The 17,180-nt window shown below is 36.3% G+C and overlaps 2 protein-coding genes across 2 annotated transcripts in view; one reads left to right on the top strand and one right to left on the bottom strand.

Moving 5' to 3' along the window:
- Fam227b (family with sequence similarity 227 member B) overlaps window positions 1-17,180 on the top strand; it is a 122,538-nt gene that overhangs the window by 25,970 nt on the left and 79,388 nt on the right. The window lies entirely within an intron of this gene.
- Window positions 3,590-17,180, bottom strand: part of Fgf7 (fibroblast growth factor 7) — a 53,782-nt gene continuing 40,191 nt past the window's right edge. The window contains exons 3-4 of the mRNA XM_090358442.1: window positions 8,421-8,524; window positions 3,590-7,297 (exon numbers count right to left, since the gene is read on the bottom strand). Of these exons, the coding sequence (XP_090214568.1) occupies window positions 7,103-7,297; window positions 8,421-8,524 (299 nt within the window). The 3' untranslated portion in view covers window positions 3,590-7,102. The remainder of the gene's footprint in view (window positions 7,298-8,420; window positions 8,525-17,180) is intronic.

The following is a 17,180-nucleotide window of genomic DNA, read 5'->3' on the forward strand; positions in this document are numbered from 1 at the left end:
CTTTTAAACCCAAAGATCATTTTGAAAAACTTTTTATAGTTTTCTCAGTTTTATACCTCATTTCTTTTCTCTTTAGCTGAACTTTAAGGTTAAACATGAATAAATTTTATCATTTTTATAAATGATAAACCACAAATACTAAGACAATTTCATTAGTTTTAAGTACCTAATACAGATTACTGTATTTGGTGCCATTCAGAAAAAAAAATTAAAAGGTGCATACTAATTATTTATGGACAATTACTATTTGATATTTAGCAGATGATGTTGTAGAAATACTTTCAATCATAGACTGGTGGGTTTTGACTCAACATGTCAAAAAGAGCTATTTGAATTTTAAATTGCATCTCTGTCATTTTGTTACCCTTTTACCATTTGCACTGCTCAGGACAGTAAGAAAAGAACCCTAAAACCAGGGTGTAAAATAGCACTTTAAGAATTAAGCAGGCCCGGAGTGTGGCCTAGTGGTAGAGTGCTCACCTAGCATGCACAAAGCCCTGAGTTCAATTCCCTCCATACCACATACATATACAAAAGCAGGAAAATGGTGCTGTGGCACAAATGGTAGAGCACTAGCCTTGAGTAAGCTCAAGGACAGTATCCAGGCCCTGAGTTCAAGCCCCAGGACTGGAAAAAAAAAAAAAAAGAAGCCAGCAAAATTTCCAATCTGTTTTTCATCATCATCGAAAAAAAACAAGAAAACCCAGCAAAATAAGTGAAGAAGGACTTTCAAGAGTGTTAGGCCATGATAAGAGGGCTAGACATACAAACTCCTAATGTAGTAGCAACATAATAAGGTGTATTATGTTGAATTTTATACTATACCAAGTGTAATAGATTACTCTTTTTTTTTTATTATTTTTTATTTTTTTGCCAGTCCTGGGCTTGAGCTCAGGGCCTGAGCACTGTTCTTGGACTTTCTCAAGGCTAGAGCTCTACCACTTGAGCCACAGCACCACTTCTGGCTTTTTTCTATGTATGTGGTACCGAAGAATCAAACCTGGGTCTTCGTGCATGCTAGGCAAGCACTCTACCACTAGGCCAAACTCCCGGTCCTAGATTACTCTTTTTTTAGGCATAGAACTGAGCTCTATCAAAGAACTGGCAATTGGTAATTTTTACAGAATTAACCAGATTTTATAAATTGTTTTAAAAATCATTTAATTCTCTTTTGGGGGGGTACCCTCCTGACCAGGAAGTTTTAATTACTAATTTGGGTTCCAAAACAATTTTTGATGGTCTGCCATAGGTTCACTTGTAAGTGTCCCTTCCCTGAGTCTCCCACCCTGATACAATGATCTGTTGACTGGCAATACTTGTCAGAGATTCTGGATTTCATTTTTCAAACATTGGTTATCTATTCTATTATGAAATGCATTATCTACACTATTTTTAAATTGTAAGTAATTGATTTAACCCAGTGCATCTGAAATTTTAATTCATCCAATATATTAAGTCTATATATATTTGTTAGAGTGTATATTAAGCTCCCAGCACTTCTCCCTTTAGAACAACCACATTTCAAGTGCTCAGTAACTCCATTTGACAAATACTTCGTCTGTGAGACCTCTAATGCCCCTGGCCCCTAGGGGGTGATGGCATTGAAACCTCCTCTTCTGTGGAAGATTAGAGCAGAAAAATGCCCTTGCTTCCCCATCCCCCAGTGCCTTTTCTTCCTCCTAAGTGGAGAAGAGATCATACCCTGAGGGGATAGTAGGAGACTGAAGGAAGAAAGTTGGCTTCCCACCTTCTGTGTGGCAGGGTCTGATCTCCCTTAAACTTCACAGTGAACAAACAATGAAGAGATTCAGAGAGCATCCAAGCTTTCAGCCTTGTCCACACCTTGAGTATAGACAGCATGCCATATTGAATGTAATGTAAAAGTGCTATGATCAGAAGTGAACAAGCTTAAATGCTTGTGAGCAATTTACTCTTCTCTTGGCACAAAACAATAGTGCATTTCTGTTCATTGCAGCAACCACGTTGGTTGGGAATAGGATGGTGCTTTATAGTAATATGTGCTCATTGATTTGTTGCTAAATAGGAATTGGTTTGTGTATTCCTTTGATGAATACATTTGGTAATATTCATATTTCTGGTGGGAATATTTACTTAGTATAATAGATAGTGATAATGTGGATATGTAAATTACCATACAAAATAAACCATACTGGTTTTGGGGGGGTTTTCTGTTGTTGTTGTTGTTGCCAGTTCTGGGCTTGAGCTCAGGGCCTGAGCACTGTCCTTGGACTTTCTCAAGGCTAGAGCTCTACCACTTGAGCTTCAGCACCACTTCCAGCTTTTTTCTATGTATGTGGTACCAGGGAATCGAACCCGGCTCTTCATGCATGCTAGGCAAGCACTCTACCACTAGGCCAAACTCCCAGCCACCATACTGTTTTTTACTGTAGAGCTTGTGGCCTAATAAGGAGAGAAAAATCAATAAATGTAAATGTTGTAACATGTGATGGGCATGCATATACCTTTCACAAATCTTCAATTTCTGTGTCAGTGATGTGGGAGAGAGAGAGAAAAAAAAAGATCCACAAGGTGTGAGGATTGCAGGGGAAGCAGAGTTCTAATTGGACAGCCAAATTTTCATTAGAAAGAATGTGTAGAGCCAGGTGCAGTGGCTCACGCCTGAAATCCTAGTTACTCGGGAGGCAGAGAGCTGAGGATCAAGGTTCAAAGCCAGACCTGGAACCAAAGGACTTGAGACTCTTATCTCTAACTGACCTCTAGAAAAACAGAAAACGGGAAGGTGGGACTTGGCTCCAAGGGTAGGGTGGTAGCCTTGAGCTGAAGAGCTCAGGGACAGTGCCCAGGCCGAGTTCAAGCCCCATGACCCACAAAAGAAAAAAAAAAAAGACGAAAGAAAGAGAAAGAAAGGAAGGAAGAAAGAGTAAAATGTATAAATTTAACAGAATGTTAGAGAAAGTTCTTACTAATGAAGTCCATCTTGCAAAATGGACTTTCTGGACAATAATGAACTCTGTCAAACACATGAATCTTGGCAAAAACAGAATGTTCTTCAACCAGAAAGTTAACAAGACCAATTTTGAAATTGCAGTGCTTGATAATGCAATTTCTCTAAACAACTTGATGAACTCATTGCCCTTTGTGTGTGTGTATGCGTGTGCCTACACACACACACATGCGTGTATACATGAGTACATGAACATGCATGTACTTACAGACACACACTCACATTTAAGACTCAAACTTGAGTCTAGTACATGTGAAAAAAATGGATCTCTGGATTTAGAACAAAAACACAAGCCAGGGACCAGTGACTCATACCTGTAATCCTAACTACTCAGGCTAAAACCAGCCTTGGTAGGAAAGTCCATGGGATTCTTATCTCCAGTTAAAAGATGTAAATGGAGCTGTGGTTCAAAGTTGCAGAGACTGTTAGCCTTGAATAGAAAAAAAAAACAAAAAACAAAAAAAAAACGCCTCAGGAATAGTGTACAGCCTATGAATTCAAGCTCCATGAATGGCACAAAAAAAGAAAGGAAGGAAGGAAGGAAGGTAGGAAGGAAAAGAGGAAATTGAATAAAGAGTAGCCTGACAATGATTCTGAAGCATTTATAAAACAAGTTTTAATGAGCTATTTTATATTAAAATACATGTTAAGAACTCAAACTAGAGAGAACAATTAATAGACATTTTCAAAAACTGTTTTTAAGATAACCTTAGACAGGGTCACAGCTGATAGTCAACCAGTATGCACAAGATAGTCATAGCAGTCTGCATCCATTCTGATAGAACTGGTAAGTTTAGTCCATAATCACTCATACTGCCTGTTAAATGTGTGGTTTTTGTTTAGTATCACTGTTGTAAATACTGAACTTAGACCGAGTTTTAGTTTTCTTTAGCCATGTAATATTTGTATGTAATGTCAGACAAGGGGAGATGGAAGTGCTCTTGTATTGTGTTCATGCTCAAGTGGATGCAGTTGAGAAGGAGTACAAATGACACCTCAGAGAAACCTTCTGAAGCATTAGTGTTGCTCTCGGGAGTTAATTGCTAATGGTTTCATAGTAAAGTAACATAAATGCATGCTGGAGTAAAACATAAAAATCACACGAGTTATTAGAGAAAAGGTATTCCAACGCTTTTCTTGTCTTTGGTGACTGTTTTTACAGTTTTCCCTATAATCTCATTCTGCCATTCTACCAGTGTAGGTATTTGAGTAAAAAATTCTAAGGACCATATCTTCAGGGTGTTTATGGTGATAGAATTGCTTTTTACTATCACAGGTTCCATGGTCAATTTTGATCTTCATCGGTACTACAAAGAACCAGCAGAGCAAATCCTAAGAGAGCATATTTTTATTACTAATTTGTTAATATCTTACATTCTTTCTTTCAAGTTTTTTCCTAATTGTTGGAGACTGATGTACTTATATAGTTCTTTTCAAAATAGTATATTAGAAGATGTAATTCTGCCTGAAAAATTAGTTTTTATAAATAATTTAAAAATAAAGGAGTACCTGTAAAAGTTGAATAGAAATCAGGATTGGAAGCTGTATTATTACAGTTCTCCTTTTGGGTTACCTGATTATGATACCGATTGCATATAAAGTGAAGTGCCAATAGATCCCATTCGTTTGAAAATATAAAGATGGCATCTCAATAGAAGTAAGTCAAAACATGAGATTGCTTGCTAGTAATGATTAGAATCCTAGTGTAAAAAGCATATGCTAAGTGATCTAAGTGACTCTTTGTAACAATTCTCTATATATCCAGCTATATGATCTTGGACTATAAAAACCTTAATTTCCTGATCTATAAATGACTACCTAATATGAAGGCCTCATATAATTTTTAAAATTACAGAATTCAAAGTGTATATGACTAAAGCAGATTTTTATTTCTAAAATTTGCATGATAAATGTAAAAAATAGGATACAAATAACAAAAGTAACTTTTTAGAAAGTTGGTGTAGATAACTTTTACTTCCAGGATTAGTTTTGCAACTAAATCCTAGATTTTGCCTAATTCAAAACAATATAGCAATAATTTGATAGCAACTATAACTTCTCTTGTATGTATATACATTATTTCTGCCTAATCATGAATGACCTCAATGTTCCAAACTTTAAGAATAGTTCTATTATATTTTTTTGCTATTTAGATATTGAATGGAGTCATATAAAAAAACAGATAAACTCTGAAAGGCACTAAGAAGACACATGAAAAATGTTTTATTCTAAACTTTACATGCTTTTACAATTCTGAGTCACTTTCTCTGGCTAGACTAGCAACATCCTTGAAGCACACAATAGTTCAGAGTATCATTCATTCATGGCATTGCTCTAGAATACACTTGAGTAAGGCTACTTCCCTCTAACTGCATTCGGCCTGGCCTGGTCATGTAAGTGAACCATAAGAAAATACATGGTTCTGTTGTTTCTGTTAACAAGTAATATTTTACGAAATGTAAATAGACCTTAATGACAAATATTTTGAAATTAAAATCGCAATAATTAACAGACCAACAATTTAACCGAGAGAAATTTTGACCTGTCCTTGGTGAACATACAAAGCATCACCAATGTCTGCCCATGGAAGAATTGTGAAGTAGATATCCATCTTTCTGACAAATCTATAGCCCTAGGTCTTCATGGCATTTAGTGGTTATCATATCTCTGACTGTATCCTTGACTTGAGCCACTGTGCTCTTGCCATTTAAAAGGAAAATAGCTTTCAATGCTGCCACCTTTTGGATAGATGGTATTCCTCTAGATCACAGAATTACTACCTCGAATGATACTTAATATTTAAATATGACACTTTTCTATTCATGTGCTCCAAAGTATTCTTACTTTAAGATCTTTTCTCTGGAATGATTTTACTTCTGTTATCCAACTTAATTGGCAAGAGAATTGTGGCAAAACATTTTTCACATATTTGTATTGTTCCCTGTAAGACTTCTATTGTAAGCACTGCTGCAGGCTGTCATTTTTGTCTGCCCTCCAGGATTTGCTGGCCCAAGTGCTGTGTACCAGACTTGGTGTCAGTCATAAGGGGGAGGGGCAGTTTGCAGCTCAGCCAGTTTTGTTATTCCTTTAAAATTAAAAGCTTATGAAACAGATACAGCTCATGAAGGTTTTCTTTTTTATATAAATAACATAAACTTAAATAACAAAACAATAAAGTTCAAATACAACTTAAAATAGTTTAATGCTATAACACAGGAGGGGGAAAAGCATGATTATTTGTGGTAAGAACATTATTAAAAGCCAAAGTTCCAAATATGAATTATACAAAAGACAGATTATGTTACTTGAAAAAAAACTTAAAGGATTTCTGAATTTTACTTTTGGGGATTATAAAATGTTATTCTGTGGCAAGTGAGATGAAGTACAGCATTATCATCATTATTGCTATTTTTTATATACAAGATTTTTAAAGCCTTTTGCAATACCTTTTCAATATGAGCAGCATTGGGATTATTTTTTCCTTGTTAATAGGTGCAAGCATGTTCCAAGCCTATTAATTTTTTCTGAAACAACTTATTTGATCCAATTCCATAATAGGATTTTTGAGAAGATTTCCTTATTTTCTGATTCGATTATGATTTTTCATTGGAAAGCATCATAAATGCTGCCCAACTCTTAGTATTGGATGGATTAGATCATTCCAGCAGCCTTTCTTAGGTCTGACATATCTTATAAAACATCATCTGCATCATTATTATTATTATTATTTATTATATAGCAGCCATTTGATAAGCAGAGAGGAATATTTAAATAATCATCAGATAATCAAATCTACCATACTCTGAAGGGTAAATTAATTTAAGAAAAAACATTACTATTACTAACACCATGATTGTACAATCAGTTTTACAATTTTTTACAACTTAGTTACTAAATCTGATTTTTGTGTATAGTTTTCAAATCTTTCTTTAATGCAGTCTCTTAAAATAAACAAAAATGCGCAAGTCCAGCTTGATCAGTTTCTCAGTAGTTTTCCAGCCTTTCTTGGTTACTTAAAAAAAAAAAAGAAAGAAAAGAAAGGAAAAAAAAAAAAAGAAAACAGTCCACTTAAAGAAATCTCCCTGCTGAAACTGGTTTCTTATACACCACACAGGACTAGGTTATTGCCATAGGAAGAAAGTGGGCTGTTTTTTGTTCTTTCTTTGTTTTCTTCCCCCTTACAGGAACCCCTTTTTGATTTAAGGCAACAAACATTTCTCCTCCACTGTGTGTCCATTTAGCAGATGCATATGTGTTGTAATGGTTTTCCAGGATTAATTCTTTAAAGTTGCAATCTTCATTGCAGTCTTTCTGTTAAAACAACAAACCATATTATTCAAATGACTTTTGAAGGGCTTTTTTTGGGGGGTTTTTTTTTTTTTTTTTGGTCTTGTTTTTGTTTTTGTGCGTCATGGGGCTTGAACTGTGGGCCTGGGCTCTGTCCCTGAACTCTTCAGCTCAAGGCTACCACCCTACCCCTTGAGCCACAGCCCCACTTAGGTCCCAGTTTTAAACTAAGATTAAGCAATATTTGGGAGAAAACTTAAGCAGTAAATGCCTTCCTTTGAACCTCAGATTACATAGACGTAATACTTAAATATGCATTAAATATAGCTCTAATTTTAAATTTAAAACAAGAAAGAACATGATACATAGTTAATGCAACATGGTCACAAAATAAGGTTTTGGCAGTCAGATTCTACTGTTATGTCATATTGGGACCTATTTCTCCTTAATAACTTGTCTTTTGCTATGCATTGGAAATTTGGAGTAGTCAAGATAGCATTTGCCTTTATCTGATCATTTACTGCTACATGGCCTTCAAGAATAATAAAAACATTAAAAGCTCATCCGTATAGTCATTCATTTAAGTAAATCTGTACTAATATGGTGTCAGATATTATGCTGAGCTCTAGGAATACAAAGGAAAGTCAATCACACTTTATTATGGTGCTCTAAACTCTTACATATTTCACATTGTAACAGAGGAAATAATGTGAATGCTTACCATTCAAAGTTGGTGATTCTGAAATGGAGGTGATAAATGAATTGAACACTTAAGGATTTTTTCCCAAAAATTTTCATGTCAGTGATGTGCAAATTGGGTGAACAAAAAGCTTTAATACTGACAGATGCAAAATTTAGATTTCATCTAAAATGCACATGGGACTTTAGAGCTGGAAGAATCCTTAGAAGTCAGATATTGCAGCTCATTTTACAGATTAAGAAACTGAAGTCCAGACAGCTTAAGCAATCTGTCTAAAGTCACCAAGAAAACATTTTTTTTCTTACTGCTTGGGTATAAAACTTTAATGAAATCATTAAATTATACCATTGGAAAGAAATTGATTCCAGTTTTGCTTTCGAAAAGGCAAAATGTTTTTGAGAAAAACAAGTTTGAAAAGTTAACTCTAAGCCATCAGCAGATGAATACCTTTGCATAGAGTTTTCCTTCCTTGTTCATTGCAAGATAGTATTCGCTCTCCACCCCTTTGATTGCCACAATTCCAACTGCCACTGTCCTGATTTCCATGATATCTGCAAGGAATCACAGAAAGATATTTCGATTACTGACTCAACCTTGCAGGTTATCCAAGAAAGACCATGCTTTTATTTGTTGCATTATAAGCTGTACAATTATTAATTTGTGCAAGCAATGTGAGAAACACTCCTCCCCTCCCCCCCCCCGCCATCAGTCTTAACATACACAGTTATACAAGAAAGTCATTCAAGTGCAAAATGATGAGACTTTTATTTGGTAGAAAAAGATAACTGTACTGAAAGTTATTATAAAAATTTCTCTACAGGAATTACAACATATCCATCTAGGAGGCCCGTGCTTCTTGACCAGCCTCCTTTCCATCCTTCTCCTCCATTCTGTCCTCTCCCCTCCAGACTGTCCTCTCCCCTCCAGACTCATTCTATATTTTTCACATAGATACATTGAGTATCTATGATACATTGAGTATCGTGCTATATTTGTCCTACTCCATTTTTTGTTCAACAGCCCCCACAGTAGCTGTCATTCTTAAAATCTTGTTTCAACTTCCTGATAGTCATTTTTTGTAAAGCATTTGGTAATTGTTTGAAAGGTTTACTAATCCATGAAGTTTCACTTAAGTATTACCATACTTTACTCAAGTAAATTATATATATATATGCATATATACACACATGTATATACATATATATGTATGCACATGACTCTGTGTGCATTAATATGGGAGGTTGTACTTTGGGTCTAAGATACACATGAGAGAAAATGTACACTCTTTGTCTTTCTGGGTCTGATTTACATTGCTCAATGATACTTTTCCAGATCCATCTATTTCCCTGCAAATGACATAATTTTATTCTTCCTGATGGCTACATAAAATTCCATTATGTGTGTACATGTACCTAGATATATAGACAGGTACATATATGCACATATACGTACATGTCTGTGCCCAACAAAATGTCAAGAAAATGCTAAGTGAAAATTATATATAAATGCTACTTGCTACTTTCCAGGAACAGGGGTGTGGCCTAGTGGTAGAGTACTTGCCTACCATGCACGAAGACCCAGGTTCGATTCCTCAGTATCACATACATAGAAAAAGCCAGAACTGGTGTTGTGGCTCAAGTGGTAGAGCTCTAGCCTTCAGATAGTCCAAGGACAGTGCTCTGACCCCGAGTTCAAGCCCAGGACTGGTTTAAAAAAAAAAAAAAGACCACTTTCCAAAATATTCACATAATTTAAGGACAATATGTTTTCAGTCTGTATTCTCACTGATTTGTTTTTTTTACTGCAGGTTTCTTGTTTGAATAACAAAATTGCTATTCCTGTCATAGTAACTGAGCAAATGGATTATTAATTGTCTACACACAGAAGATTTTTCCTAATGTGCCAGGCGTATCATTAGTCAGAGCTCACCCAACCAAGTTTCATGGCTGCTCATCTAGAAACAGACTAAGATGTATAATTGTGACTTTAGGATATAGATTATGAAAAATGGACCAGGAGCTCAGGTTAAGTGGTAGAGATAATTAATTACCTCCTTAATGAAGAAAACCAGTCCTGGTTTCTTAATTCTAGAATGGAGGAACAGAAATAGCAAATATTTCTACAGATATGACTTACCCAGTTATATGGGGCTTGAACTCGGCCTGGGCCCTGTCCCTGAGCTCTTCAGCTCAAGGCTACCACCCTACCCTTGAGCCAAGCCCTACTTCCTGTTTTCTAGAGGTTAATTGGAGATAAGAGAGGTCCTTTTGGGCCTGGGCTGGTTTTGAACCTTGATCCTCAGATCTCAGCATCTTGAGTAGCTAGGATTACAGGTATGAGCCACTGCACTCGCACCCGGCCAACCAGTTGTATTTTTATTTTACTTATTTACTGCCAGTCCTGAAGCTTGACTCTGGGCTTGGGCTCTGTCTCTGAGCTTCTCATGCTCTAGCTAGCATTCTACCACTTAAGCTGCAGGTCTACTTTTGGCTTTTTTTCTGGTAAATTGGAGATAATAATCCCATGGACTTTACTTCCCAGGTAGACTTTGGATGGCATTCCTTAGATACAACCTCTTGAGTAGCTAGGATTATAGGCATGAGTCATCAGCCGTTGGCTACCTTTAACTAATATTTTTAAAGTATTTATTGCCAAACTTGATTCTAGGCAGAGATCTTATTGATCTAAGATGAGCTGTGAATTTCAAATGTAGCTCAATAAAAACAAATGAACTTAGATTTTTATTGTATATTTCTCCTCCCCCGCCCCCGAGTCCTGTGGCTTAAACTCAGGGCCTGGGCACTGACATTGGATACATTTTGCTCAAGGCTAGTGCTCTGCCACTTGAGCCACAGCACCGCCTCTGGTATGTGGTACCAAGGAATTGAACATGCTAGGTGAGTACTCTACCACTAGGCCACCCTCCTGGCCGATTTTATACTTCTTATAAAAACTCATTTAACTCAGTGTCCTTTATCATGCTTTCTATCATTAGCCATTGCCTGCTAAAGTTGTAAATTTAGCAGGATATGGCAATGAAAGAGCCTATTTATATAGTAATGACAGTCACCATGACTTGAATAAATGATGAAAGGCTGAGTAAGTCATGGACAGATTTATCTCATCCCTTTGACTGCCAAGCATCCAGACTTGATATATTGGTGGATACATTCAAGACATGATTTTCTAGATGAAGAAATAGTAAAATTAGTTTTAAAAATATAAGTGGAGGGGGAAAACAAGATGAGGGGTGGGGAAGGGAAATGGGGACCAAGACATGTGAAAGGGTATCAATGTATGGGAATTAATGCACCATTTATCTGGCAAATATCATGTAACCCTTCTATTAATTAAAATAAAAAATATATATAAAAATATATAAGTGGAGAGGGCCAGGAGTTTGGCCCAGTGGTAGAGTGCTTGCCTAGTATGCTTGAAGACCTGGGTTCGATTGCTTGGTACCACATATGTAGAAAAAGCCAGAAGTTGTGCTGTGGCTCAAGTGGTAGAATGCTAGCCTGAGAAAGCCCAAAGGCAAGTACTCAGGCCCTGAGCTCAAGCTCAGGACTGGCAAAAAAAAAAAAAAAAAAATGGAGAAAAGATTACATTCTGACTTTATTCAGTTTAATCACCTATATATCTTGGAAAAAACCTCCAGGGAATTAATATACAGTTGCTTAAAAAACATTGAATTGCACTTCTTAATTCAAACTGTGTTAAGCATTTTTAGAAGTGACATTCAGGTATCTTATATTGAATCTGCAAAATATGAAAATTACATCACAATCAGCTTGTCACCATCCATTTTTTTTGCTTAAGTTTCAGTCTTTATGTATAATCCTTATTTGTCTTGCTTATCCCAACTTTTAAACTTTTAGCTTAGCCTCCCTAATCACGATTGTAAATTGGCATAAATTATACCTTAGCATGTTAATATTTATGACACCCAACAAATTAGCTATTCTTTTCCTGTGTTTGAGAATTTTCACTTGTAATATTATTTGGCTACTTTCTTTCCACTTATATTATCAATATTTTTAATAGCCATTGGAATCTATATATTTTGAACCTGGCCTTTTTCTTAAGCAGCAAACTGAGCTTTCTGTTCTTATCATTAAATGTGAAGTTCTCAAATCTTCAAGCTTATGTAAACACCATGGCATTCCTTATATCATCCAAATATTAAATAATATACAGGAACTCAACCCAAGAGAAACTCTCAGTTTCAACTCTATTAATAATCAGATGTTTACTTTTGTGTTTTTTTTTCTTTTTTTGAGAACAACACCTGTGCTCTTATATCTTCCATTTTCCTATCCAGAATTTCATTCACATTACAGATCCCATTTCTTCAGGTACTGTCATTTGTTCATTCATACATGTGTATGCCCTTAGTTTTGTAAATCTTCCCAGATTCTCTTTGCATCCTGACACACATGTGAGACCCCCTGGTAAACTGTATTAACTCATGTTCAATTGCTTGCAAGCCAGGGAATGGGCCTAGCTTTTCTGAATGTTTCTTACTGTTGCATAAGGAATGAGGTGCTTTCTTTCAAAAGGCCAGATTTGCCATTCTTCTTTAAGCATCGTAACTGTTAATTTGTGAATAAGACACTTTATCGGGCACTTAACTATGTTCAGTCTTTTGCATATTTGTTCTTTTTCCTCCATGGCCAATTGATGATGGTTTGTATTTTCTAGCCTCTAGATTGTTTTTCTTCTTCTTGGCTTCTTTTCTGAATTAGTTTGTTTTATTCTTTGTGTGTTTTGTGTTTGCTTATTTGCTTGTTTGGGGACTTGTTTCTTTGTTTGTAAGACAAAGTTCTTCCTATGTTACCCATGCTAGCCTGCTTCTGCTTCCCGAATAGCTGGGATTGTAAATGTGCACTCTACTACCTCTAAAATGATTTAATGTCTCAAATTAGTTGTAACATAGAAAAATATTTCAAACCTTTTAATTTTCACATCTAGCCAAGAAAAATAACTCATATTTATACTGCACATGATCACTGACCATCTCAGATTGTGTCCTTGTGGACAAAAAAAAAGAAATACAAGTCAAGTGAAATGGTTTCTTTGTTGAGTTCTTGGAAGCATTTCTTTTCATTCTTTTTTTTTTTTTAAGACTTTATTTTATTTATTTATTTATTTATTTATTTATTTATTTTTTTGCCAGTCCTGGGCTTGAGCTCAGGGCCTGAGCACTGTCCTTGGACTTTCTCAAGGCTAGAGCTCTACCACTTGAGCCTCAGCACCACTTCCGGCTTTTTTCTATGTATGTGGTACCGAGGAATCGAACCCGGGTCTTCATGCATGCTAGGCAAGCACTTTAACCACTAGGCCAAACTCCCGGCCTCTTTTCATTCTTTCTAGCTGATTCCCATATAACTGCATCTGTCCTTTCTTACTCTCATTGGTGTTGTATGTATCATTGATATATACCACTTTAACCATATCAACTCTAGCATCTTTCAACAAAATATGGGAGAATGCAGCAAACACTCTACATAAACTGGACAAGTAATAATCCAAACTATTTCTGTCACAATTACTTATTTCTCTTACTTCTTCAACTTTTAAAAGATGTTGAGGCCAAAGTGTAAGGAGTTGAAATCTAAGATGGTTTCAAACTCCACTCATTTTGAAAATGAATGTATGAGAAAAGTTAGGGGGGTATTTTTTTGCTGGAGTAGAAATGATAATGTATTGGAATTTTTGTGAAAGTACTATTTGAAGTGATGTAGGTATTATGTATCCTAAACTTTGCATGTGATTATCACTTTCTGACTAAATCCACAGTAAAATTTTAGGGCCAGGAGTTTGGCCTAGTGGTTAAAGTGCTTGCCTAGCATGCACGCAGACCCGGGTTCAATTCCTTGGTACCACATACATAGCAAAAAGCCGGAAGTGGTGCTGAGGCTCAAGTGGTAGAGCTCTAGCCTTGAGGAAGTCCAAGGACAGTGCTCAGGCCCTGAGCTCAAGCCCAGGACTGGCACAAAAAAATAATAATTTAGAGTTAAGCCAAGCACTAGTGTCCCGTGCCTGTAATTCTAGCCACTCAGGAAGCTGAGATCTGAGGATTGCAGTTCAAAGCCAGCCCAGGCAGGAAAGTCTGTGAAACCTTCATCTTCAGTGGTGCTGTAGTTCAAACTGATAGAGAGCTAGCTAGCCTGGAGCTGAGAAGCTCAAGGACAGTGCCCACGCCCAGAGTTCAAGCCCACTACCAAAAATAATATTAATAATATAGAATTAACAGAATTGTCTTTTAGCAACCTAAAAAGAAATTTACCAAAAATTTCAGAAGAGCCTCAGGTGCACTGATCCAGAACTGCCCCATGTAAGAATGTCTATTGATTAACAGTTCCTCTCTTACTACAGCCATAAATGCATTCTGCAACCATACCTGCTGCAACCTTTCTGGGTTCACCCAGGGGGTTCACTCGAGAGCATCCCCAATAAACTTTCCTCTACTTGCAAAAAAAATTTTCAGAAGATAATCTGACTTTTAAAAAAAAAGTGATAATGTTGGTATTTTTAATCATTAGTATTTAATATTTCATTTCCCCATTCTAAAATAAAAACCATCAGTAGATGTCCAAATATTGTTACATATGCTTTCCTCTTCCATTTGCAGTCATCATTGTAGAATTTCATCATTTTCCATGCTTGGATAATAATCTTAAGGTCATCAAAAGAAGGACCCAAGTCAAAATAGCCCCTTTACCTGTATTTAACTGTATTGAGAGCTTAAATTTTACTATTATAAATTATACTAAGAAATACATCAAAATGTAATCACCATTTCTACCTAATACTTTCACCTATTAAGATGGTATCATTGTATGTTTAATTGTTGTATAGAAGTGAAAGTTGTTTGGTTTGATGTGGATATCTGGTTTCTTGGTTTACTTCTTTACTATCATTTCTTATTTGGAATTATTGTGGCTCCTGAGAGTCAGAAAAGACTGAAAGATATTCGGTATATTTCACCAGTAGCTTCTCAGTCACATTCTTGCTATTAAAGGCATAGATTAGTTGTGAAGAGTACCTTAAGAGTGAAGACTATTTCATTCATTGATGCCAGTAGATATTGCAGTAGATATTGCAATTCTTAATGATATCTCATCAGTTAATCCATAGCCACTGTTTTAGCCTTGACTACAAATAAAATGCTATTTTTCTAATTCGATTCTAAAATAGGAAATTAAAGTAGTTATGCTAGGAAAACTCAATTTGTTGGTCTAACATTTTACACTTAAAAAGTATTTGTTTGAGGGTGGGGGTGGGGGGAGGGAAATGGGGACCAAGACATGAGAAAGGATATCAATGTTTGTGAAGTAATGCACCTTCTATCTGGTGAATATAACATTTCTATTAATTACAATAAAAAATATGAGGGAAAAAAAAGTATTTGTTTGAGCTGGGCGCAGTAGCTCACGCCTGTAATCCTAGCTACTCAGGAGGCTGAGATCTGAGGATCATGGTTCAAAGCCAGCCCAGGCATTAAAAACCGTGAGATTCTCATCTCTAATTAAACACTAGAAAAGTGGAAGTGGCATTGTGGCTCAAGGGGTAGGGTGGTAATCTTGAACTGAAGAACTCAGGGATAACGCCCAGGCCCAGAATCAATGCCCTAGGACCGACAAAAAAAAAAAAGTATTTGTCATTTGTATTAAGTATATGTAAAAATATTCTGATGACTAAACTAGCATTAATTGTAATACTAAAATAACTTTAAATATTCCTGTAAAGTGGTAGCAGTTTTATATATAGACAATATCTAGTGACTTTATCTAGCCACAAAATGATTCCTTAAATACATTTGAAAATGGAGTAACATCAGTCAGATTTATTGTAGAGGAATTGTTTATAAGGAAAGAAATAACACAGGTAATATTGTAAATATATTTCAGTCTCTTACTTTTTTAAAATCAGGACTAGCATTTGAACTTAGGGCCTCACACTTGCTAGGCTGATACTCTACTGCTTGAGCCATGCTTCTAGCCCTAGGCTTTTTTCGTTTGTTTGTTTGTTTGTTTTGCCAGTCCTGGGCTTGAGCTTAGGGCCTGAGCACTGTCCTTGGACTTTCCCAAGGCTAGAGCTCTTAACAGCTGAGCCTCAGCACCGCTTTCAGCCTTTTTTCTATGTATGTGGTACCAAGGAATCAAACCTGGGTCTTTGTGCATGCTAGGCAAGCACTCTACCACTAGGCCAAACTCCCCAAACTCCCGGTCCCACTAGCCCTGTTTTTTGTTTTTGTTTTTGTTTTTGCCAGTCCTGGGCTTGGGCTCAGAGCCTGAGCATTGTCCCTGGATTTTCTCAAGGTTAGGGCTCTACCACTTGAGCCACAGCACCACTTCTGGCTTTTTGCTATGTATGTGGTACCGAGGAATCGAACCCAGGTCTTCGTGTATGCTAGGCAAGCACTCTACCACTAGGCCAAACTCCCAGCCCCCAGCCCTGTTTTTTGCTGGTCATATTGGAGATGGATTTCAGTGAATTATTCTGCCTACGTTGGCCTCAGATCACGATCCTTCAGATCTCATCTTCCTTATAAGCTGCAATTATAGTGATATCCCACTTGGCTCAACTTCTATTTCAGTTTTGTATTTGTTTTAAAATTGTTCATAAGTCATTTATGTTTTTGTAAGCCACTTATATAGGGAGTTTTTTTCTTAAACTTATCAAAATATCAAAATTATGTGAGAAATATTCACTTAAAAAATGCAATTTTCAGGGGCCTGGAGTTTGGCCTAGTGGTTAAAGTGCTTGCCTAGCATGCACGAAGACCCAGGTTCGATTCCATGGTACCATATACATAGAAAAAAGCCAGAAGTGGTGCTGAGGCTCAAGTGGTAGAGCTCTAGCCTTGAGAAAGTCCAAGGACAGTGCTCAGGCCCTGAGCTCAAGCCCAGGACTGGCAAAAAAAAAAAATGCAATTTTCAGTATTTTACCTCAAAGGGCCAGTCAATCAAAATATGATTTAGTAATTATTATGCTTAGTAATTCTATATTTAATAATTTATATTTATGCTAGAATATTTAGCAATGCGTGCTTGTTCTTTAACATTGATTTCTTCAAAGTTATAGCAAAATGGATTGAAAAACCCAACTTATGTGCATTTAGATTGAAATAAATGTGTTCAATAAATGAAGCCAAGAGACTGCTCAAGATTGATGGCAAAATCTTTTGTCACATTAGTGATA

The sequence above is a fragment of the Megascapheus bottae genome, chromosome 25, assembly GCF_031878675.1.
Source record: "Megascapheus bottae isolate mThoBot1 chromosome 25, mThoBot2.hap1, whole genome shotgun sequence".
In the NCBI taxonomy this organism is placed as follows: domain Eukaryota; kingdom Metazoa; phylum Chordata; class Mammalia; order Rodentia; family Geomyidae; genus Megascapheus; species Megascapheus bottae.